The 23551-nt window shown below is 48.9% G+C and overlaps 9 protein-coding genes across 16 annotated transcripts; 3 read left to right on the top strand and 6 right to left on the bottom strand.

The window, feature by feature from the left end:
• Nucleotides 1-836: 836 nt before the first annotated feature.
• Nucleotides 837-2969, bottom strand: TERG_11758 (uncharacterized protein; the record flags this gene model as incomplete). The annotated part of the gene is made up of 8 exons (XM_003237001.2): nucleotides 837-909; nucleotides 973-1128; nucleotides 1357-1406; nucleotides 1857-1973; nucleotides 2032-2160; nucleotides 2298-2363; nucleotides 2625-2739; nucleotides 2935-2969. 8 exons carry the CDS (start codon nucleotides 2967-2969, stop codon nucleotides 837-839), a joined length of 741 nt encoding a protein of 246 aa, XP_003237049.2.
• A 497-nt stretch (nucleotides 2970-3466) lies between these two features.
• TERG_01771 (uncharacterized protein) lies at nucleotides 3467-4720 on the bottom strand (the record flags this gene model as incomplete). The annotated part of the gene is made up of 1 exon (XM_047747806.1): nucleotides 3467-4720. The coding sequence occupies one exon, from the start codon at nucleotides 4718-4720 to the stop codon at nucleotides 3467-3469; it is 1254 nt and encodes a 417-aa protein (XP_047603771.1).
• Nucleotides 4721-6940: 2220 nt separating this feature from the next.
• Nucleotides 6941-7231, bottom strand: TERG_08706 (uncharacterized protein; the record flags this gene model as incomplete). Its single annotated transcript, XM_003236999.2, has 1 exon — nucleotides 6941-7231. One exon carries the CDS (start codon nucleotides 7229-7231, stop codon nucleotides 6941-6943), a length of 291 nt encoding a protein of 96 aa, XP_003237047.2.
• Nucleotides 7232-9065: 1834 nt separating this feature from the next.
• Nucleotides 9066-10785, top strand: TERG_01768 (uncharacterized protein; the record flags this gene model as incomplete). The annotated part of the gene is made up of 3 exons (XM_047747805.1): nucleotides 9066-9436; nucleotides 9512-10097; nucleotides 10159-10785. The coding sequence occupies 3 exons, from the start codon at nucleotides 9066-9068 to the stop codon at nucleotides 10783-10785; spliced, it is 1584 nt and encodes a 527-aa protein (XP_047603770.1).
• Nucleotides 10786-11235: 450 nt separating this feature from the next.
• Nucleotides 11236-14365, top strand: TERG_01767 (uncharacterized protein; the record flags this gene model as incomplete). Its single annotated transcript, XM_047747804.1, has 2 exons — nucleotides 11236-11500; nucleotides 11586-14365. 2 exons carry the CDS (start codon nucleotides 11236-11238, stop codon nucleotides 14363-14365), a joined length of 3045 nt encoding a protein of 1014 aa, XP_047603769.1.
• Nucleotides 14366-14585: 220 nt separating this feature from the next.
• On the bottom strand, nucleotides 14586-16469 carry TERG_01766 (uncharacterized protein; the record flags this gene model as incomplete). Of its 2 annotated transcripts, XM_047747803.1 has the most annotated exons (2): nucleotides 14586-16303; nucleotides 16364-16469. In XM_047747803.1, the coding sequence occupies 2 exons, from the start codon at nucleotides 16467-16469 to the stop codon at nucleotides 14586-14588; spliced, it is 1824 nt and encodes a 607-aa protein (XP_047603768.1). The 2 variants fall into 2 exon arrangements, with proteins under 2 accessions (XP_047603768.1, XP_047605507.1); XM_047749343.1 differs by lacking the exon at nucleotides 16364-16469 and having other exon boundaries at nucleotides 14586-16298.
• A 254-nt stretch (nucleotides 16470-16723) lies between these two features.
• On the bottom strand, nucleotides 16724-18548 carry TERG_01765 (uncharacterized protein). Of its 2 annotated transcripts, XM_003236995.2 has the most exons (5): nucleotides 18225-18548; nucleotides 18107-18141; nucleotides 17949-18040; nucleotides 17576-17884; nucleotides 16724-17518 (listed from the first exon to the last, which is right to left on the bottom strand). In XM_003236995.2, the coding sequence occupies exons 1-5, from the start codon at nucleotides 18286-18288 to the stop codon at nucleotides 17416-17418; spliced, it is 603 nt and encodes a 200-aa protein (XP_003237043.1). In that variant the 5' UTR covers nucleotides 18289-18548; the 3' UTR covers nucleotides 16724-17415. The 2 variants fall into 2 exon arrangements, with proteins under 2 accessions (XP_003237043.1, XP_047605506.1); XM_047749342.1 differs by having other exon boundaries at nucleotides 16724-17884.
• Nucleotides 18549-18584: 36 nt separating this feature from the next.
• Nucleotides 18585-20040, top strand: TERG_01764 (uncharacterized protein). Of its 6 annotated transcripts, XM_003236994.2 has the most exons (5): nucleotides 18585-18872; nucleotides 18935-18960; nucleotides 19023-19111; nucleotides 19199-19601; nucleotides 19666-20040. In XM_003236994.2, exons 1-5 carry the CDS (start codon nucleotides 18820-18822, stop codon nucleotides 19722-19724), a joined length of 630 nt encoding a protein of 209 aa, XP_003237042.1. In that variant the 5' UTR covers nucleotides 18585-18819; the 3' UTR covers nucleotides 19725-20040. The 6 variants fall into 6 exon arrangements, with proteins under 6 accessions (XP_003237042.1, XP_047605502.1, XP_047605505.1 ...); XM_047749338.1 differs by having other exon boundaries at nucleotides 19199-20040; XM_047749341.1 differs by having other exon boundaries at nucleotides 19023-19601.
• Nucleotides 20041-20403: 363 nt separating this feature from the next.
• On the bottom strand, nucleotides 20404-22653 carry TERG_11757 (uncharacterized protein). The gene has a single exon (XM_047750820.1). It carries the CDS (start codon nucleotides 21215-21217, stop codon nucleotides 20582-20584), a length of 636 nt encoding a protein of 211 aa, XP_047605500.1. The 5' UTR covers nucleotides 21218-22653; the 3' UTR covers nucleotides 20404-20581.
• Nucleotides 22654-23551: the final 898 nt, after the last annotated feature.

Here is a 23551-nt window from a genome sequence, read left to right as displayed (position 1 = left end):
GCGGCGCCGACGTCGTCCACGTCTACGTCGGGTTTGTCTTCGAGAAGGGCAAGTTAGTTTTAATGTCGCCGGGAAAAAACGACCGGCCGCCTATGACGTAAAGCCGTCGCAGGAACCAGCTTTCAGCCTCTACACGGAGTACTATCTACCGAGCTTACATTACGGATAGAGCGAGATTCTTATAAATCTGGCTTACTCTTCATCTTGTCATACGAAATGGTGTCACCTGTGGGTGTAGGAGTTGGCTGTGTTCGCCTCATGGCAGCGTATGTATAACCGACCCGTTAGCGCTGGACGAGTATTCTGGCTTCCAAAGCAGCAATATAACTTTCTTTCTCTTGATCTAATTATCCCGAAGCATGTAGGATGCGGTGTAACAGAGGACGGATGCGAGACATGGAAGTGAGCGGGATGCTAACATCACCCGCACGCAATGCCATGCGGGATATACCTGCCACGCGGATGCACGGCCATGATAAAGAGTTGGTCAGGCGGTAAAGCTCTGATAAAGCTCTTCTCTTTCACCTGCTACATTCGCTTCTTCCAAGGTCCGGCCGCCGCATCCTGTACTTGACTCCCACAGCTAGGCAGTGGCCATGTCACCGATGGCCGAAGGAGGGTATCGCGTAACATATGACTTCATAGGATGGACTTTTTGTTCATTGTTGAATCCCGCAGTGCTTTCTTTGCATTCCAATTCAATTCGTAAAAACTCCATTCGCCATTCCACTGCACGGAATAGATAAGAAAGGTAAGGAAAACGTGAGATAGTTAAGATCCGGCGGTATTCGCCTCCAAGCGACGGCGTAAAAAGGTGAAGAAAAATACGCTCATCATCAAGAATCACCCATTTGGACGTCCTTGTCTTCCACTCCCTTTGCGTTCCCTATCCAGAGAACATTGTTACATCTGGGGTACCAAAGTATTAGCTAAGAATCTAACTCTATGCGAAGCGTTTAGTTATCATCATACCGTATAAGCACCTCGCCTAGCGTGCCGGTGTTCTTTCCATCAATAAACTCTTCGGTTTGTGATAGTTGAATGTTCATGTATGAGTCAACACTGATCAGTCGGCCTTTATACTCGGTTTGGCCCCATTTTAGGCGAACAACAATATCCTCGTTAATCCTAGTGTCAGACAACGCATTAGCTTATGCAATTGACACCAAAATCCTCATATCCATGTATTCTCTTGGGTATATCACTGGCATCAACAGCTGGCCCTCAGAGATATGAACCCAACACGCATATCAACTGCTGATAAGACACTGAAAATGGTGAGGCGCATTGGGTATCTTCCGGCCACAATAACCAGCTGTAGACGGGGAAGCAAGTCAGGCTGAGATAATCACGTACAAGGACTGCAGCATAGGCCGGGGGTTCAGAGGAACGAACTGCTCATTCAACTGCTGTTAGCGACTGCTTTATCTATCCCACACGAGCAACCGGGCAGGGACTTACACTCATTTTGCAGGCTCCAATTAAGCACTTCTTCTCTTCGCAAGACCGTAGTCACAACTCGCGACAGCAAGCAGCGTATATCCTGTTAACCAGCGCTCGATCTTCCTCTTCTTCCTGCTGTTGCTGCTCGTCGTCGTCGTCGTCGTCTTGAATTTGCTTGCTTTTCCTTTGGAGCTTCAACTTTCGCGATCTTTGACTTTGAGTTTTTTTTTGGGATGGTTCTGGTGCTGCTTTAGGGAACGATTATATAATACTATTAATCTTACTAAAGCAGCGACACTTCTCTCCATAAAGAGAAATAGATATACAAACAATTGAAAGAATTCACTTGTAGCTGCATCGATATTCATCTAGTAGGTAGATGTCCTTCATGCTCTACGGATCTCCCAGCTAACTTCCGTGATGCTGACCTCCTCGCCCTGCTTCTCGTCGAAATCGTACCATTCATTCTCCTCCAGGCTAATGTCGCTAAATTTGGTTCCAGACTCTGTACCTTTGGCCTCCCATTTCCCCTGTATCGCATGTCAGCCATTGGTACTCTGTAGCTTTGACGATGAAGGTCAGTCTTACATCTGCCTTGAACTCGGTGAATTCTAGGCCACGGCAGTCGAACTCGATGATCTTCTGGCCTTTTCCATCTAAGCCCTTCGACTCATCAAATGCCATTGGCCCAGCGGTGATGCTGGCAGAATGGGTCCTCTAGTTACCAACATGCAAGTCAACTCCCGTCCCCCAAGGTAGACATTGCGTATCACATTCTTGCTTCTAGCACACAACTTGCATGTATAAGAGTAATAGTGTGTGTGCAGTTGCGCAAATCCGAGTCATCCACTCACCCCGCAGAGCCTGCATTTCCACACGAAGTTTGCCTCTCCTCGACTTCCGGGAACTTCATTCTGCTCCTATAGAACCGGTCAGTAGAGAAGTCGATCAGGTAACGATGAAACTTGACGAATGCAGGAGCCGCCGTGAGAAAAGTAGACAGGTTATATGTGGCAAAATCGAATGCATTTTTCATCTTTCGACGAAATCTGACCGCCTACTTGCATCTTAAAGAGTGTCCACAGCAACTTAACCGACCCTCATCACGTAGTCCACTTGTGGCTGACGGAAAAGAGCAATATTACTGGGCAATTTGGGCTCAGAAGAAGCGGTATACATACGAATCGGCTGACGTTGACCCAGTTTAGGTGTACTTCGCGGCAAGACGTACACTGCACTTTGAACGTGTAGTAATATGGATCTTCGGGGGTATCTTGAGGTCGGATGTCAGTGACCCTATGCACTCAGACGTATTGGTTATTCATACATCCTCCTCTAGTAATGCTCTCGACTCTAGAAGGAATCGAGATGCAACGGAAAATGCAGCTCGTTGATGGTGTTTTTGATATGGAGGGGCAACACCGCGGGGGTGAATTTGATGCCCTGACACGCCACTTCTACCATCGTCAGGTATCTAAAGGATAGACATACCTTGATGTTTGGGCTGAGAGAGTAAGAGTAAACATTTTGTCGGCTTTAGATCGCTGTTCCAGTTTTTGGTGGTTGGGTCGAGTGGATGAATGTTTCAATGTTGAAGGTTTGTCTTGATTTTAATGACTCGTCAACTATTTTTGGCTTTATTTGGTTATCCTAACTATAAAAACTCCATACAAACTACCGTTAAATTCCGATGTTTCCGATCACCGGCAAGCATTTTCAGCCCCTTAAAGATGGACAGTATATTAATAGTAAAGACCGACCTCCAAATTCTGGCGCCCACTTGTCAAAAATTTCCGGACATTATCGATAGTTTGGGCTGTTACGAGGGCGCTATCTAGATCGTAGATCTACGAAGCCATGAGATTGACAAGTATAAAAATCTGTTCTTAAAAAAAAAAAGTTCATTTTCATGCAAATTTAACCCTTCATAATATGTTCAGAGGAGAAGGTATATGCTGCTAATAACCAAATACGGGTGTAGTCTGCCATGCAGTGATCCGAAGATAACGTAACCAAAAGGTGATCATAGTCGTGAAATCGTTAATCCGCTGGCCACCTTCGATGTGAATGTGCCAAAATACTTGTTCAAGGCATCAACCGTTCCGCTTCCTTCCTCCAACATGACAATACAGGAAACATGTCCGTCAGGGCGTATGACTACAACACCGGGCCTGTTAGTGTCAAAGCCAAGCATCCTATGGACCGAGCCCATCGGACGAGTATTCCTCTTATGAACGAGGTCATCGGCGTAGATATGATGATTGTACGTTTTGAGAAGCCGTGGAAGAGTGGAGATATCAACGTTATCCTTTTCTTCCATGAATACAGCTGCAAGGGTGAAGAATCTGGAATGAGGATTATGCTTCTCAAAGTACGGGTCTGGGTAATGCTCGGGTGTCGCAAACAAAGAATAGAAGCTCGAAGGTTTTTCCATGTGTTGGCAGAAATCAGCCAGAGCAGTTCTGGATTTGTCCAGGCTCCCGGCAAAGATCAATATCCGAAATGAACCGTTCAAGGGAATTTCCTGTTCCAGATGCACGGGATTAGAATCAACTAGACGAGTGACGGTAGCCGGTGGAAAGCAACGGCCAGGCTTGAGTCCCTTTCCTTCGGAGATGAAAAGCGGTGATTTGGCTCTATGATTCGGATGCCAATTAAAGTCATTCGGGGGGTATATGATGCCGTAACCGCTTGTGAATTCCGCGGCAGCTTTGTGCAATTTGGTAAACACCTTGCTCTCGGGTAGGTTGGGGTCTTTTGTAGATAATCTCTGGGAAAATAACTTCGCGTATTTGGCATCAAAATCAAGCAGCTGCAGAGCGATGTATCTCCGTTCCGCTTCATAAGATTCAAGGATCGAGCGATCGGCAAATCCAGCCTCGACTGCATGGATCTTCCATGCTAGATTTAGGGCATCGTGAAATCCAGCATTCATTCCCTGACCGGCTTTTGGCTGGTGAGGAGATTGGTTAGACAATATACCAATAGCGTTAAATTTAGACTGGCTGGGGTAACCTACACTGTGAGTATGGCATGCATCTCCCCCAATGAAGATACGCTGATCCAAACTGTATGAGTCTGCTAAAACTTGACCTATGGGGTAGGTGGAATACCAGTCAACTGTATCCCAGGAGATGTTGTATGGCTTTAGGGCCTTTTTGATGGAGTCTTGCGCTTGCTGGAGGGTAGCTGTCTGCTTAGGGTCCCAGTCAGCATCCTCGGGTGAGGATATCTGGGTGTAGAGGCGGACTAAGTTGTCCTCTCTTGGTATCACCATCACTGAACCACTGTGAGAATGAATAGTGCACTTGTTCTACTCGGTATGTTAGTCAATGGCTAAAGGCGCTGTAGCATATACCGGCACTGGAGTCTCATATGCATACCCTGATATCAGGAAAATCAGTTCGGACCACCCCATCCACGACAGCCCATACAGCTGAAATAGGCCCCTTCTGTTGCACTTTTATCCCCAGCTGATTTCTGACAAAGCTCCGAGCTCCCTCAGCACCAATTAAGTATTTTGTCCGCACAGTGCGTTCCACGTTCGTGTCAAGGCTTTTCAGGGTGACTGATATAGGGTATACGGGGTCTTCTCTATCATGTACGAATCCAGCTATGGTGCTCGGACGCTCCACGATAGTGCCACACTTGGAAATCTCATCTAGAAAGGCTTTTTCAATTATACCCTGGTGTATAATGAGGGAGAATGGGTATCTCGCCCCGATGGTCGGCGGACAACTGGGCCAATTGCTCGTCCGACGTATGCCCTCGCTGTTAGGGTCAGGGTCCCAAAATGCAACATTGTAAATCCTCGCAGGCGAGTAGGCCATCAACTGCCTCTTTAGTCCCAAATTTCGTAGTATCTCGATTGAACGAGACTGGATTCCATCCGCTCGGCCTGTTTTTGTAGGCACTTCTCGGTTATCAATGTGCTTCACATTGTAACCCCATCGGGATAGACAGAGTGACAAGAAGAGACCAAATGGCCCAGCACCAACAATAACGATTTCGTACGCTTCCTCCCTCATTTTTGTGCGTATTATGCGAGAAGTGATTTTGAACCGGCAAACCGGGCTATCAAAAACATGCTACCGCAGGGCAGCTTAAAGTATATAAATGAGATATCTGAACAAACAGTTAGCCGTAGCAGGAGAAAAGAATTTTGATGGATTCTGATGCCAGGAGCGGAGATACATACCCATTTGTAGGTCCGTCATGTACATGCCGGATCCTATCCGCCAGATATCATGTCTGCTTATTCAGTCTGCATGAGAATGGCATCTGGTTCCACCCAGGGGAGGGCTCGGAGAACCAAGTACAACTTCAATAGTTAAGGCCCAAAGGGATAGTTACAGGGGTTTTACAGACAAAAGCTAACTGGATGCTCTGGTATACAGTGAAGAATAACTAGTTATCCCCCCTGCGTTACCTTGTGGTCGTCGTTGGACGGGCCGGGATAGTAACTGGCTGAAGAATAAGGCCACGCTGCGAGGAGGAAAAAGCAATTCCCTACAAAACTCCGGGAAAACCCTTAAAAGACCCTTCTCAAGAGCTTGACTAAAACTGTAGTGGCTATATGTCCGAGATGCTTGGGGAGTATCGCGATATCTAATGGGTACAGTCTGGGTGTTGCTGTTGTTTTAGCTATGTGCTCCGTATGTCTTCCTGCTCTAGCGAGTTAGTTAGCTGGTCACTCACGTTGCATGTGCTCTGCTAACCAGTGGAACAATATCCCTTAAGCCACCATGCTGGCAGCGAAGATGCACATCGATGCTTATTTAGATGCTGGTCCTCGCGATTCGGGCCAGTGATTGGTGTCAGGGGTCGGAAAATGTCGAATGAAGCCGCCAAACCCTTTTTATAACTAGTCAGCCTCTTAGTCTGGTCTGGAATTCAATAAACCATGTCAATACCACAAAAATTAGTGGCTGGCTTGTCGCTCCGGTAGTTCATAACGGTAGGCGGCCGATTTTGGTTGGAGATCGATCTGTTAGGCTTGCTCATCGTTAATTAGTTACACAGTACTCCGTACGGAGTATATTTATCACCAAGTTGCTTGACCAAGACAGAATCTCTTACGGGCTCTCAAGTTAATTTACTAACTACTGAACTATGTTAGCCGGTTAAAGTTGAGTCTCCGCCGATAAGGTACACCAAGTAATGGTGTAGAAGTTCCTGCATTGTTTATAACTATCAAAACGATTTGGCCAAATGAGTGAACCTACAGCAATACAGCAATGATTAGGAGGGTGAAGTTACATCTTTAATACTTTACCAATGGTTTCCAGAGTAGCATTGAGTCTAGAACCCGGAGCTTGAAGCTCCTCCTGTTTCTTCTCCGGTTACATGTCAAAGTTAAGCTTTAGAAGGAAGATAGACAGAGTAATGCCACATGAATAACCGTGAAAGCTAGCGTGAATTGCATGGAATTCTTCTGCTGTTGTTTATGCTATGGTGAGAATATTGCCAATGTCAAGAGTAGGTTCTGTAAGACTTCCTACGGGCTACGGCACGTATGGCTATCCTCGGTGAATGGTATGAAGACATCTTCGGGGGTATTTGTTTCGTTATCGGATTTGACATCTAGGTTATCATCTTGGGATTGTTCTCGCGTTCTGATGTACCATGTTTGATATATGGTGAGGACAACAACCAAGACGGATTTTGGATCGTCGCTGGGGTATTCAGCGAGTACTCCTCCAATATTATTTGGAGATGTGTTGATATCGGGTAGTTTCCTAGGCTGGTTTTCTCTACTATGCGAGGAGTCTAAACTCGATATCATCATTGTGATGTGCAAACCTAAAGGATCGATTTAGATCCTTTACAGGATAAAACCTCAGTGACAGCAAGCGCTGTCATGTCTAGTTTTGCGATACCGCTATACTGTGGAGGATATGTTGCTACTCCATGTTTCGACTATTTAGACCAGACGTTACAGCCTTTAAGTTGATGATATGAGCCCGATAAGTGGGATAAGTTTCCTTTTGACACAAGTTCAACTGGATAGGGAGGTGAAATAGGTAGGATAGTAGAAAAATTAGGTGGTGCAAAGCAGAAGAAAAGAGAAGTTCCTGACTCTTCTTTAAATAGGAAAGATAAAAACTAGTCACTCTTAGCCAGTGAATGAAGGGAACGGCAGAAGCAATGCTTAGGGTGTACATAGGGTATAAAAATTTGCGGCAAGTGAATATCGTTTGTATTCAATACCATCAGGGTATGGAGTGACTGGCAATTGCGTGGTATTTGTTCCAGAAGGCCAGATTTTGCCTCTTTGAGTTTCCAGTACCACTGGCGAATAAGTGATAACTCTTGCCGAACATGTTGCTTGGAAAATGTCCCTCGCTTCCATTCTCCTCGTCCTTACCTTCCGGTGGCGAAGGGAAATACTATAGGCGAGAAATAGAACTGTTTGTAAATATAGGAGCCCACGGAAGTCCAAGGGGTAGAATGCGGCTCAAGGATATAAAGTGTGGCTGTGACATTGGGATAAGGACCTTTTCGTTGAAACTGAGGTTGAGGTCAACCCCTTGCAGTCTTCGAGAGATATCTGCAAGGTTGACGAGGTATGAACTGAATTTAGTACCCTCATATTTAAGTATCTCACCCGTAGTCTCCCACTCATCATAGGACAGAGCATAATTTCCAGATAAATCGTGGGAATAGATAAATCATTCCTGTCTCCTGTCTTCAGTGCTGAACTACGCCGTTGAGCTCTTCGGCCTAAATATAGATTTAAACTTCGGCGAGACTATAAGTCACATGTTATGGTTAATGTTATCCCGTAAAATTATATTAGTCACGTGACAGTCCTTCCCGCAGCCTTACCTTCATCGGCGTTTCGAACTTCCACCTTCTACTGCATCCATCAACAGTTTCATAATCTTTGAGCATACAATGGAACGGAGCTACGCTCTAGAAAGGGGTTAGTCAGTTATCTGAGCTGTTCTGACCTCTTATACTTTCGCGATAAAAAATAGTCCGAAATGATACCAGAAGCCTTGATGATAGTAATGCCATGCAATCTCGTATATCCACCCCTTGCTTGCCGGTGTAGTATGTACAGGATCCTGTATATACCTATGTCTTCATATAAGAGACTACCTTTGGAGTGCAATACCCTCCGGAGCTCATTGGGGCTGCCGCCTTCCAGGTACTGCTAGATGTGTCTCTTGAGGATGCTATACGTATGAGACTACTGCTCCTTGCATAAGGCAACCTATTGGTTGAATGTCTCTATTGGTACTTATTTGGTATATTTAACTACTCTATATCTTCTGAGATAATTCTATTAGATGACAATGTGGGCTGCCATATAGCTGGTTCTTCACTAAGAATATTCTGGTACAGGCTTTGTAGGAGGATCAGGCACTTACTAGCCGCGATCCGGGACGAACCGGACATAGAAACGCGGACTGGTGTTGTTTATTTTGGTTGCTAGGTGATATCACCTTCTTTATACCAACTCCATCATCACCACCATTCTATTGAACCTCATCCTCACAACAATAATTTTGGTAGCTATTGTGGTTCTTTCTACCTTACACTTTCTAATTCATGGCAATAGCTCTCATTGGGCTATTCATGAGATTCATCTCTTTTTATTTACTATAAAAAGCATGATGCTTGGAAGCTCCTCTGGCTCACAGCCACAACATAAACAAAGACCAAATATGGAGCATTCACAGCATCAACGCGATGGTACTGGAGATTTTCTTCCTAGATCGGGGCATCAGCAACGGCCTAATCCCTCTACGCACACCCATTCGTCAAGTTTGCCTAACCTGGAATCGAACGGCCATCAGAATCATACTCTAGACACCCAGGGTTGCCCGCCTTGTTGTTCTTCCAGGGACGCTTTCAGGCAGTTGACGCGAGATATCTTGCATCTGACCGTCCAATCTACAAAGGAAGCTGGAATTCCAGTCAACTCGTTAGATCCAAAGAAGTACAATCCATCGGAGGCCATGGAGGTTCCCCTCGCATATGACAGGTAGGAACGCATATATACAGATTAAGCTATATTCACTCTGATGCTGATAAATTATATTAGTCACTCATCTTATAGCGGTGCTTCGGAATACCATGGAAGTAGTGGACGTCAAAGCGTATGGCCTGGACCCCCTGAAAATGACTCGCGAATCCAAAGAGAGCCATCTCCGCCAAAGGCTTACTCCTATCCCACGGATGCAAGTCAATACGGAAGACGCCTTCCCCAATCCAAGTCTGATGGTAATGTAAAATCATCTGACTACGGATACCATGATACCTCGGACTTGGCCAGCTACTTCCAGGGATGGGAAGGTCCAGCAAGAGTGCCGCCTGTAGAAAAGTGGGAAAACGGTGGACGTAACCATGACCAGAGCCATGACCAGAAGCATGATCAGAGACAGGATCAGAGATATTATGAGGCAAACCGTGCGCCGCGTGGACGCGGCCGTTCCCGTTCCCCCACTAAACTTGAAGATTTGGATGAAGAATCTGCCCTTGATCTATACCCACAGCAGAAACGCTCAAAATCTCCGCATAAGAAGCTATTCGGTGAAAATGGATGGTTAGGACGGTCACCAGACCTCAACGATGTTCCTGTCGAGAAGAGGAAGCCTGGTCTGAGAGCTCTTGGAGAGAAAATCAAGCAGCGAGTTGAAGATATTGTGAGCATTCAGAATTTTTTATTGTCATGAATAATGGAGCTAGCACTGACATTTTCTATAGACAGGATCTGGATCTGCCCCTTTCCAGCCTAAGATGCTGACTAGATCTACTTGTCCAATTTCTCTCGATCCCCCAACCCAAGCAAAGCTTTACTCTGAAATGGAGCTAATGATCTGCGTTACGGCTAACCAGTTTCTCGTCAGCCAGTACCAGGCTGGCTACATGTCTGCCGAGTCAATTAACAAGGTCACCAATTTCTGGGTGTCCAAGGGCAGACCGCCAGTCGTTCAATTTCAGTTCGACCAAGCCACGCAACGAGACATGATCATCTACAATCTTCGAACTTTCAAATTCCACGGCGAATGTGCATACAACACCGTTGTTTTGAACGCAACTCTGTATAACTGGAAGGCCATGGCGAAAGAGATGAGTGTTCGCACATTCTGCTACCCTGACAGCGTTATTAGGAAACACATGCATGATACACATAAGATCTTGGAGATGTTGGGAGGACCACTGGTGACATTTTTGGCTTTCCAGGAACTGCAGATGGGAGCACTCGCTGCCATGAAGAAAGCTCAGGAAAAGCAGCTGAAGGAGGCCGACGACAAACATGTAACGCAAGGAGCATTCCACCAGCCATCCTTTGGAAAGCGTACGGCTCAGGGGAGGTTGACTACGGAGTAGTTATGGGTCTCAGGTTTTATTGTTGAGAAGGTCCTTTTAGTTTTTTTCCTAATGTTGCTGCCTATTGGGTCGTAGCCTCAGCTGGGCAGCCCTTGGTGATTTGTTAAGCCCTTCAGGCAGCCTCCTTGTGTATAATTAGCAAAGTCTTACTTATCGTGCCAATAGGAATTAGCAAACAGACGAGATGATCCCTGCCATAAACAACCAGTTCTCTGATATCAAAGCCCGTCTCCGGCCTCCACATCGCTGAGCCTGGGCGCATCACGTGAAGCTGCCATCCAACAACGTCATCGTCGAGTCAACATTTAGGAAAATCCCAACCACCAGAAAAGAGACAATCTGGATTCTCCAACTTTCGTCCTTGAGAGTGAATCGGACTAGAGGGATAGCATGTTGTATCCCGGTATTATTATCCTTTAAGGACATTCAGGCTACAGTCCGATAAACTGCATGAATTCTGCTACCCATGGCTTTGTTCTTGACGTCCAGGATGCCAGAACCTCCCATGCTAGAAGGTGGAGCTGCTTCTGCTCTTATAATTCTTTGATTTATCCTGGATATATAAAAGCGCCCGCTTCTTTGAATATCTGCAGCTATAGGAACACCAAACGCAGCTATTTCGAAAGTCATGGCCGCTCCCACGCATACATACGGGCCAACATGCCTGCTCTACGAGGAAGAAGGCAACACTGTTATCAAAGGCGGCCCAGACGAGGTAATCCCTCCACCACCCACCGTGCGAGCCCAGTTTTTCTACCTATCATCGCTCCCAATCGATGATCCTTTGACACCAATCACAGCTCCGACCACCAACTCCAACACACAGCTGCCGACGAGACCGTTCTCAAGCCGAGACAGTATAGCTCTGGAAGAAGCTTGGCAGGCTCTGCGGGCTGATTTTGAGAGAGAAAACGCAAGTGACTCCAGAGCCTCTGGCTCTCGGGAAAGCACTTTGAGACTTCGGGGAATACCTCTAGCTGTAGAACGAAGCCGGCGAGGGTCAGATGGAAAACTTATCAAAAACAGTAAAACACTCCCAGTTTCCCGGTTACGGGGTGAGGGAAGAGAAAACAGGAGAAGCTCGCTGGGGGTTCGTGAGATATTTGTGGATAGCAGTGTTGCTGCTGGAAAGGAATCAATTTCCAACGTACCAAAACCTAGAAACGCTGAATCACCGGACTTCGAAAAGTCAAAGCAACGACGCAGAACTCTCGGATCTTATGAAACTTGCGAAAAGCTACAGAAATGCCAGATTTCTCCTGTTCAGCCTATGTCCGGAACACCTACGAGAATTGGGACGCCGCTCCAGAACGGTGACGATGGGAGGATGCGAACCATGGCTGATACCAATGTTACTGGATCTCCATTCATTCGAGCACCAGTTAGAGATCGATCGGATTCTGTCGCTAGCTCAGCTTGGGGCAATGAAGATATACTGGAACAAATGAAACGCCCTTTCAACGGAGACAACAATTCGACTACACAATTGAAAGCAGCCCTAGAGCTAGACCATGAAATCAAACCCAAACTTCGAGAGACACCTTGTCCAAAACCAGATTCCCGACCTTCGACCACTGGCTCGGAAGCTGTTGACATAGGCGTGACGGTGACCGTGGGCGCAACACGCCTTCATCTCGTAGAATTGCCGAAATTACAGATGAAGCCCATTTATTGGAGCCCAGTCAACGATATCTCAAATGTGATTAGAGCAACTTGGTTTTACAAGAACACTATGCTTCCTGTAGAAACGGATCTCGCGAATCATTTAGAAGATGGCTACATGGAACTGAAGCCCTGGACACAAACGTGGCAAGATGAGCTCGATAGCTGCATAGAAAATGGCGCGGAGGCCGAGGAAAAAATTATATACAAGCTCTGGCCTGACGAGGTACCGAAGAAAGCAGACAAGGCCGGGCGTGAATCGCCTGGAATAATGTCAGTTGGAAGCGCACACCTGTCACAGCAGGCAACGCATCTTGATTTCAGTGTAAATAGAGCCGCTGGTGGTGTGGAAGGCCAGGTAGATACCGTACGGCAGTTCAAATCTTCCAGTGTCATATACGTCAATGCGAAGGAGGCACAAATCCTACGACCAAGTCTGTTACCATCAGTCGCACGCGGCCGTCGGCCTTTGGCCTCTGTACGAAAGGGCAGACAAATCGGCATCCCTGTGGTACGGGGATTCAGCCCGCAACTGTGGGATAAATTGCATCCGTCAAAGTTCGTTTCTACAAACGCGAGAAATTTCATGAAGATGCGTGAGATGGCTGCTAGCCCATCTGCTTCTCGCCGACAAATCTGCTATGCCTGCCAAATGGAGGATAAGAGGCAGGATGTGAGTGATCTTGTTTTGGTTATACATGGCATTGGCCAAAAGCTATCTGAACGAGTCGAGAGTTTCCATTTCACTCATGCAATCAATGCTTTTCGAAAAGACGTGAATGCGGAGCTGAGCAGCGATGCGGTATGGCCACATATGCGTCCAGGTCAAGAGAGTATAATGGTGCTCCCAGTTAATTGGCGAACAACTCTATCTCTTGAGGGTGCGGAAGAAAGCATTTCTGCAGCCGAGGATCCTCATGCAAACAACTTTTCGTTGAAAGATATCACTCCAGACACCATTCCGGGAGTCCGAAATTTGATCAGCGATGTTATGCTTGACATCCCATACTATCTGTCTCATCATAAACAGAAAATGGTACATGCGGTGGTCAGAGAAGCAAATCGAATATATCGGCTTTGGTGCCACAATAACCCTGGCTTCCAATCCCGTGGAAGGGTTCACATAATTGCCCATTCCCTGGGAACGGTCATGGCAGTGGATATCCTTTCGCATCAACCGACTGTTCTTCCATCCATTGATTTCTCCAGCACTGAAATCAGTGAGGCCATGTTCGAGTTTGATACCAAGAACCTATTCCTATGCGGTAGCCCTGTAGGATTTTTCCTGCTTCTCAACAAGTCCGTCCTTCTTCCACGCAAGGGTCGGAACAAGCCTGGCATGGACCATGGTGAGGATGCAGGTCGCGGCATAGCCGGTCAGGCTGGAAAATATGGATGCCTTGCGGTTGATAATTTATATAACATCCTAAACGATACGGATCCTATTGCGTACCGCTTGAATGCAGCAGTGGATGCTGACCTGGCAAACTCGCTTAAACCAAAGGTTATACCTAGTTCGTCAACCTCACTTTTGCAAAGCATTACAAGTGTTTTCCGCTGGGGCACAACGTATACCACTAGTGCAACTGTTGGTAGCACCGCTCACGGTTCCGCAGCTACAATATCCAGGCTCCCTTCAAATATCGAATTGGAGACTCATGATTTCACCCGTGAGGAAATCGCTGAAACGCGCATGGCTCTTTTGAACGACAATGGACAAATAGATTTCTACCTCAATGTTGGTGGCGGACCTTTGAATATTCAATATCTCAATATGCTCAGTGCACATAGTAGTTACTGGGTACTGCAGGATTTTGTACGATTTATCGTTGTGGAAATTGGAAGAGTTCCCGGCAGAGAGGGGGCATTATTGGCGCTTAGAGCGGAGAAGAAAAAGGGTTGGAAAACGGCGAAGTGATGATATTATTATCAGAATACGCTGCAAGCTACGGTGTTGGTCACTGGAAACGAAAATAAGTTTGGTGACTACGGGGTGTTTTTCTTGGATGAAACTCAGGAAAATCGATTTCTAGGTTCTGCATTGCTGGACATTTTCTACATTGCATATAACTATAGATAATATTGGATATAATATTTGATTTCGGCCGTGTTACTTAGTTAATATTAATCATCAATCATCAAACCAAAGGTCCCATCATCAGGGCCTCAACTAACTGTCCCCTTTCAATTGAGCCAGAGCCAGGTTCAAGAACCAGCAATGCGTTAGCTTTAGCCATGCTCCCAACCCTTGAGCTTCGCTGGCCTACACCAGTAATACCAGTGCTTGTAGCAAGTAGCCGGCCATCTTCCTGAGATGAACCCACAACGGCACGATGATACTCAGTACGTTTGGGGTCTTTGGGAATAGAGTGTGTCAACGAAGCTTTGACGACTGGCAGTCCTCTCTGGGCCAACCCCATAGTCTTGTGCAGCGATGGCAGCACGAACAGGTTAAGCGTAACCAAAGCCGAAGCAGGGTTCCCTGGAAGAGAGAAGATGACTCTTTTATCTCTCTGGTTCGAATCAGGGGAGCTAGGTTTAAACGGAAGGGTTGCAAAAGTAGTTGGTTTGCCTGGCTTCATTGACACTCGCCCAAAGTGTATGGTGCCCCCTAGCTGTCGTTCGATAGTGGGTTTCAGCAAGTCCAGTTCGCCCATTGAAACGCCGCCGGTGGTTATGATCACGTCTACACCCGAGGGGTTAGAGGGTGATGCGCCGCGTAAGGCACCACGCAAGAGCTCTTCCAGGTGGCCGGATGTATCCTTTGCAATACCAAGGTCGACGGTTGGGAAACCCCATGAAATCAGGCATGAAATTAGAGAAGGGCGATTTGAGTCTCTGATTTGGCCGCCTGTAAGCTTGATGGGGTTAGAATGTTCGACCAGCTCATCTCCGGTGCTAAGGACGCCAATGCATGGCTTCTTGTACACTTTCACTGTCTTGGTGCCGGTGGAAGCCAATAGGCCGATTTCCCCTCCTACGTCAGTAATGAGGTCTCCCTTCTGCAGGATTTTGGAGCCAAGCTTGACATCGCTTCCTGGCTCGCGGATATTCTCTCCTACCTTGATATCTGCAGTTAGGATCTCGACGACAGCTTCTTCCTTGCCTTCGGGGGTGGTCGATACTAGAACCGTGTCTTCTACCATGACGACGGCGTTGGCGTTATCAGGAAGTGGTGCTCCAGTTGTGATACGAGCAATGTTTCCAGGCTTCAATGGTGGAGGCATAGAGGCAGCCTGTGCATGGGAGACAGATGCAACTGGGAACTGGCCCTTTGTGCTAACGCCTTCACCCGGAGAAGAAGGGGCAATAACGGCGTATCCGTCGACAATGCTGGCTCGATAGGCAGGGACAGCTTCGGCAGCAAAGACATCTTCGGCTATAACTGAGCCAACAAGTGAGATGTCCACTGGCACCTCGATGACGGTAGGATCGGGTGTGTGCTCTGATATCAACTTGAGAGCCTCATCCACGGAGATCATGGGGTATGGGGAAGTACGGTATCGTCTGGTTGGGCCAGTACCCGGATCATTGGAGCTTGGTCTCTCTGCTGCGGTCGTATGTGCTTTGGGTATAGCATGTCCGTGTCCGTGGCCATGATGGGGATAGTGGTGATGGCCTCCATCTGACTTTGACGACACAGCAGTATGGCTGGCTATTCCGGCTTCTTTCTCTAGCTTCTGGATACCGCCAGCATGCAGAGTCCTTGAATCAGCGCCTGCTGCCTGGGCACATGCATGGGGTAGTACTTTGATAACTGCTTCCACGCATTCTTTTGCACCTTTGGGGGATCCGGGGACAGTGATGATGATTGATTTGTGCCGTACTCCTGCAACAGGTCTTGACATCATAGCAACTATACATCGTTAGGCATGCTTATCGCCATGTATTGGAGGGTAAGTTAAGAATGGCTTACATGGTGTTATCTCCAATGAAGTAGATAGTATCGCATGCCTATAATCGCAGTCAGGACCGGTCAATTTGATACATCCAGTAGCCCACCTACACAATCCCTGGAGCATGTCGATGAATCAAAGGCAAGACGGCCTATACACGAGTCAGACTGCATCCATCTTCTTCATAGTACATTGTTCTATAGAAGTCTGGGGAGCAACCCACCTCGGGCGTATTGTCCCTGACCGCAAAGCCCGTCCCGCCAGAAGTGATGATGAGATTGAAGTGATCGTCGCCATCAGACCAGCGAGAGATATGCCGTTGAATATCCAGTATGCTGTCAGGAACGATGGCGATGGTCGGCTTCTCCCATCTGTCGTGCTGGCTGAAGAGGTCCGTCAAGATGCCGCCTACAGTGTCAGTGGAAGGGTCATGGGCAGCCGTGTCCGACACGATGAGGATAGCTGCTCTGAACCGCTGATCCGACATTTCGAGATGTAATATTGTATATATAGATAGAGTCTGTTCTTTGGTCCTTTGTATGGCGTGAGTCGTTCGTCTGTCCCTCCGCAGTTCTCCAGGTGTTTTGGTTAGCCTGCTTAACTAGCAAGGATGTTGCTACCAACCAATAGCCCGCGGCAAGCTTAACGAAGCATCAAGAGGTTTGAATATCATGTTCAAGAGATGTATTGGCTAAATATTCGAAATACAAGGGCTAACCTATTATTTTACATCCACACCCGTCAGGCCCTCGGGTCAGCATCGAGGAAAGAGAGGACGAGTCTGCTTTCCCGCATGCCGCCAGGGCCTGTTGACTGACCGAATGCACTCTATGTATGCGAACGAATTAATATAAAAAAAACGTAGGAAGTAGGATACCGAACGCCCATGCCGTGGTGAAAAAAAAAGGCATACTTTCAATAAAGAGGAACACGAGATCAACGAAACAGTCACGAGAAGGTGGGGGAAAAGGGTGGGAGCATTTATGCATGAAGGCCCCGGGAGGTAGATTGGGGGTGTGGTATAATTTTATCATTAACCAAAATCACAACACGATCGGGCCATGTATAGCGTTCACTTGAATTCGTTCGCCTTTCCGGCAACAAGAAGGCCGAGGATAAGGCCGAAGAGACCAAGGATAGAGCTGAAGATTTCGATAACGAGGATCTTGACGAATCTGGGGGTAGTTAGTATGGAGTCTGCGGGCAGTGGTGGGAGGGGCTAGGAGGCATACAAGCTGGAATCAGCAGCATCGGCCAAGGCAGCACTGCTTCCGTTGATACCGACTGCAATGCCGCAGATGAGATTGCACGATCCGACGATGAGGCCGCCCCAGAAGAGAGCGTAGCCGGTGTAGAGGTTGCTGCCTGAGTAGAGGCTCTCTTCGGACACGTAGGAGAGCTTGGAGGAGAAGACGATGGACATGATGACGCCGTAGATGGCGACAACTTCGCAGAAGATGATGGAGATCAAGTTCTTGGTCCGTATTCTGGGAGCTCTAACACCGCCGCCGATGATGGAGGAGCCAGTGACGAAGATACCCCTGTATTGATAAAGGTGTTTAGGACAGCTGAAGCAGGAGAGTGTTGGGGAGAGGTGTTGCTGACCATGCTGCGCCGACGACGGATAGACCGACACACAGCCCAATGCCTATGTTTGCGAAGGCGTACGGGGAGACGGTTTCGAGGAAGAGGCCGACCTGCGAAGCTGTCAGTATCGTCCGTACACTAGTGGGTAAATAAACGACGCCCGGTCAAGAACTCACGTTGAATGCTTCACCCTCGCCATTGAAGAGCATATCTATAAGCACGAGTCAGCCATATCTGGTCTCCAGCCGTCTATCCAAAGCTACAGCTAGAAGGTAGACGTGAAACTAGACGTACACAGGCCGACAACCGTCAGGGCGAAGGTCAAGCCGCCCAGGCCGTGGTAGTAGCTGTAGCCCATCCTTGCGCCTCTCGAGCGGTGCAGCAGGACGTCGACGCACGAAGAAACGGAGCAGAGAACAGCAGCGGTCGACTGTCGTGCGGCGTGGAAGGTCGGGATGCGAGTTTGCCTGTCTGCTGCTTGCTTGCTTGCTTGTCTGCTGTGCTGGTGCTGGTGTTGATGTTGCGTTTCTCTTGATGCTGCAGCGAAAGCGACGAGGAAAGTCGACGGAGGCTTGCGGCGTCGTGATTGGATGGGCGGCCGCGCGGGTAAGTCAAGTGGCCGCGCAGGGCTTTTTGCATGCTCAACGGACGAGGAGAAGAAGAAGAAGAAGAAGAAGGGCGAGGACGGATCTACTGCTTTCCTTTCTGCTGCTACGGGGGGTTTTCCTTCTTGCTGTCTACTGTTCCTTTGATGCTGCTGGCTGCGAGGTTCAACTACGACTGCGTGTTTGCTTGGTGGACAGTCAAGCAACCTCGCTAGCTGGACTATAATATAAAATTATCTGAAGACCGCCCCCTTTTGGTACGCACGCCGGAACGACGAGACACGATGGCCTCCCAGTCGCAGGTTGGGTCGTATTCGAACCCGCTGAAGAAATTCAAGTGAGTCTGCGGTGGTCTGCGGTGGTTTTTGGCGCGGGATGGAAGCTGACTTGAGGGCGCAGGCTGGTCTTTCTCGGTGAACAGAGTGGTACGCAGACGGGCAGAGACAGATGCATACACAAGATGGACCACAGGCTGACGGAGAGACAGTTGGAAAGACCTCGCTGATCACCCGGTTCATGTACGATTCCTTCGACAACACGTACCAGGCCACTATAGGGATTGATTTCCTCTCCAAGGTGCGATATCCTGCTGCCTGCCTAGACAATGCTACGAGAGAGAGAGAGAGAGGCGTACAACAAAGATGGAGAGACTGACGGGAACAGACTATGTATCTAGAGGACCGGACGGTGCGTCTGCAGCTATGGGACACGGCAGGCCAGGAACGGTTCCGCTCCCTGATACCGTCGTATATCCAGAACTCGAACGTGGCGGTGGTGGTATACGACATCTCGAACGCAAAGTCGTTCCAGAATACGCGCAAATGGGTAGACGATGTTCGTGACGAGCGAGGGAACGACGTCATCATCGCACTGGTCGGCAACAAGACGGATCTCAACGACAAGCGGGAGGTCACGACAGAGCAGGGCGAGGAGGAGGCGAAGAAGAACGGGCTGATGTTCATCGAGACGAGTGCGAAGCTGGGGCATAACGTGAAGAACCTGTTTAAGAAGATAGCCCAGGCGCTGCCGGGCATGGAAGGGGAGACTCCCAACAGCGACAACCAGAGTATGTCTTCCTGTTGATGGAATGATATCTGTTAATAGATGGTTATACTGACTGACTGCTGCAGTGATCGATGTGAGCATCAACCCGACAAAGCCGGTGAGCAACGACGCCTGTGCCTGCTAGCATTACACCTTCACGAACCATCTACGACCTCCCTTTCGACTTCTACGGGGGTAACTCAGCATATACTCCTTACCTCCTGCCTACACATGCCCATGTCTACGCCTTGCATACAAACATCCAGCCTGCACTGAGCCTGTAATACTGCTCCCACGCTGAGCCTCCCTGTATCCACCATCCAACACTGCTGCCAGTGCCCTTTCTTGCCTGCATCTTAGTATCTACATAGCTATCTCTTAATATGCCATGCCATGCACCAGCTAGTCTATAAATAATACAGCTATCAACGCCTCGCATCCACACAGCCCGTATCCCGCCCCGGCCCGTCCGCGCATAACTCTGTGCCTCTGCATAAATAGTACTGTTGTTATCACTATCACCGTCGCCATGCCTGTGTATGTGACTAGCGACCTTGGGCATCAAACCCCGGCGGGATCGCCACTTGGCAGCTCACAACCGAACAAGGAGAATCAGCGCTGGGATCCTTCGCCAATTATAATAATAATATCAATATCACTGTCATATTAATCTCGGCTGCTCTTTTCCCTGAATAAACAAATCAAAGAGCAGTTTAGCAAAAGCACCTCTCGGCTCGGTCGAACAGTTCGCTTCCGTCCCATCGTTCCTCGGGCTGCCGGAGGATTTTCTGCTTCTGCTGCTGCTACTTTTCCGATCGCTCCACCGGCTTGACGTCGAAGTCCGTCTTCATCTTCATCTTCATCTTCTTTCTCATCGTCTTCTTCTCCTGTATCTCTGTTTTGCCTGCTAAAATACGCCCCTTGATGAGTGACCATGGGCTTCTTGTCGTTCCGGTTCCTCCGCGCTCCGCGGCCGCAGGTAAATGGCATCATCCATGGATCTCAACTGCTCTCGTGACGCCGTTGCAAACGAACTAACGCTTTCAACTGCAGTCCTTCTTCTACATCATGAGCCTGCAGACAGGCGCTACGCTGATCGCACTCTCGATGCTGCTTAACAAGCTCATCGGCATCTATGGCCTGCTCTCGATCCTGACGGGCTTCGAGCTCTCGCCCGTCCAGCTGTCGATGTACATATACTCGATGCTCGCGCTGGGCCTGACCGTCTTCCTGACGCCGTACATCCGCAAGCAGGCGCCGCTGCAGTGTCTCGCCCTCGCTTGGTTCTACCTTATCGATAGCGTGGTGAATGCAGCGTACACCGCCGGGTTCGCCGTGACCTGGTTCCAGATGATTTCGGGCGGCGGAGGGCCCGGCGGGTCGACCATGAAAGACTCGGCTGGATTCACGGCCGGAGGACCACCGCATGGGAGAGAGCGACGGTACAGTGTCTCGTTTGATACGGAGGACATGCCGCTGGCCACGATGAGGGCGAAGTCGGGCAGTTCGGCGCTGGAGGAGGGCATGTTGCAGCCTGAGAGCCTGCCTAGTCTGGCCATCATATGTGTGCTGTGGGTGGTGCGGCTGTACTTTGTCTTTGTGATGATGGCGTTTGCGAGACAGTGTCTGAAGCTGCATGCTTTCTACCGCCGGTCCGAACAGCAGCAGTATCAGCACCAGCGCAATGGCTCCACGGCCACGACTAGCACAACAGACTACCCCGAGACCAACCAGAATCCGTTCATGCCGGACTGTCCTGACGGGCAGGGCTGGAAGGGCAAGCTGGGCCGGGCCATGGTCTCTGTTGGCAAGGGGTACTGGCTAGACCGCAACGAAGATGACGACTGGATGTTTGGCGTCAACCGGCGGCTCAACTCGAGTTACCGCATGGTCCCCACGGAGAGCAGCGGTCCCGTTGAGCGAGAGAGGCGGCGTCGGTCAGGTACCGGTCCGCCTATGCCTGCCCCTGGAGTGCTGCAGGCCGTGGTGGTGCCCCTGACGCCGTCGACGCAGCCGCAGAACCACCCGCACTCTCTGCCGCAGTCTCCGGCCACTACCAACTTTAGACCCGGCACTGTCCCGCCGCTGAAGATGTACGGCCAGTCTCAGGACGAGCGGGAGTTTTGATGAGCTACACACTATCACCTTCGACTTTTTGTTTGAATGAGTATATACTATATATACCCCCTGGTCTGCCCCTGCGGACACTACGCACCGCACTGTACATCGACCTGTATACTTCTTGGACACGCACACACGCACAGCATGGCGAATTGGCTACTGACCGATCTTCTTCTTCTTCTTTGGCGTTACGGGTCATCTTATCTGGATGGATCTTGTCTTGTTTGTCTTCTGCCTTCTTGTCTATCACTATCGCTATCATGACTCTGGGTTCTCAGGTAACTGCTATTACTTATGAGGCTCTATCAACTTATGTTCTCTCCATGCGTAGACTTTATGTTATCACCATCACTACTGCTTCCTCCTGACAAATCACCTTTTACTAATTGTAATCCCGCCGTCTCTCTCTATGTCTGTCTGTCTCTGTGAAAGCCTGCTAGTATCCAGCTGGGCCGAGGGTGATCACGCAATAGAACATGCAAATGCCGCACTTAGCAAAGCAGAACCTGAGCTTTTCTTTTCTTCTTCTCTTCTCTTCTTCTCTGACTCTTCTCTATCTGCTGTCTCGACCGAGATCCTTCAGCATCACAACATAAAGAAGAGCTCAAAGTCTTTACTCTCTTTAAATCTTCTTCTTCTCGTCGAATAAAAGCAAAAGAATTACCAAGTCGAGCCGAGTTTGCGCTGTTTGCAGATGTCGTGATCAGGCCAAGTCACCTGACGAGCGAGCCTAAAAGGGAAAGACTTCAAAGGCCTTTTTTTCTCGACTTCAACTTCAACTTCACTTCTTCTTCTTCTCTTCTTGATAGTCGTTGGTGATAGACCTGCTGACGTCTTCAGTGGGCTGTACTGGTCAGTTGGGAGGTGAGTGCGGGCGTGGGTGGTGGCATTGAGACGAGCCCTTGCTAACGCCGATCTAGATCTCCCGCGCGGACGGATAGACGGACGAATAGGTAGCGGTAGCTCGGCAGAGCCATTGACGGCAGCATGGCGGGCATCACCGCCGCAGCAGAGGCTGGTATGTCTGTCTTAGCCTGCTCTCACTGATAGAGAGGCGTTGCTTTGTTTTCATGAAGTTCTTAGGTGTCATTTGGGGGGGCACTGTTGTATAGATGTGGTGCTGACCCTCATTACTAGTGGCAAGAGTGGCATACCTCTCCAGCGATGTAGTGCTCTCGGTCCAGCCGACCAAGGAGACAGATTCGGTCTTCTCGGGCACCCTCAACAGACTAGCTCAGCAGCAGGTCAAGAACGTGCTGTCTGATACGGTTCCGGAGGTAAGCTTGCTACTATTTATGGAGTGCCTACCCTGTCCTTTTTATATAGTACACCCCTGTCAGGTTGAGGCCAAGCTAACTCCAAGCAGATACGCCCTGTGCGCCACAATGAGGACCCCCTGCTCTCAGCATACCACCCTCTCCAGCAGGGGCAGACAGTCTCAGTGACAACAACATCCACCGTCCTGCTGGCTGCCATACCTCACCTCTACAGACTGGCAAACTACTCCATTGTCATTCACGTGCATCTAGAACCCTCCCAGTTCGCAGACTACTCCATCATAAGTTCCATTCGGCAATGTGGCTTCTCCTTCTTGCACTCAGAGACCCTGCAGGAGGCCCATGATATCGGTCTCACTGCCCATGCCCTGGCCCAGACCTCGGGCAAGGGAGTCATTCACTTCTTTGACCTGCGCAATTCAGAAAAGAACCAGCCGGTCGTGGCAGAGGATGCCGCCTTTGTCAAGGATATACTAGAGATCAGTCCCGTCAGAGCTACCCATACGCCAGTGGACGTGCCTCAGACCATCTATGCCGATTCAGGGAGAGTCGCCGTAGTCACTGATCAGGGTTT

Source organism: Trichophyton rubrum, assembly GCF_000151425.1.
Source record: "Trichophyton rubrum CBS 118892 genomic scaffold supercont2.2, whole genome shotgun sequence".
NCBI lineage: Eukaryota > Fungi > Ascomycota > Eurotiomycetes > Onygenales > Arthrodermataceae > Trichophyton > Trichophyton rubrum.
Note: the sequence above shows the minus strand (reverse complement) of the source record. Positions and strands in the feature narration are given on the sequence as shown.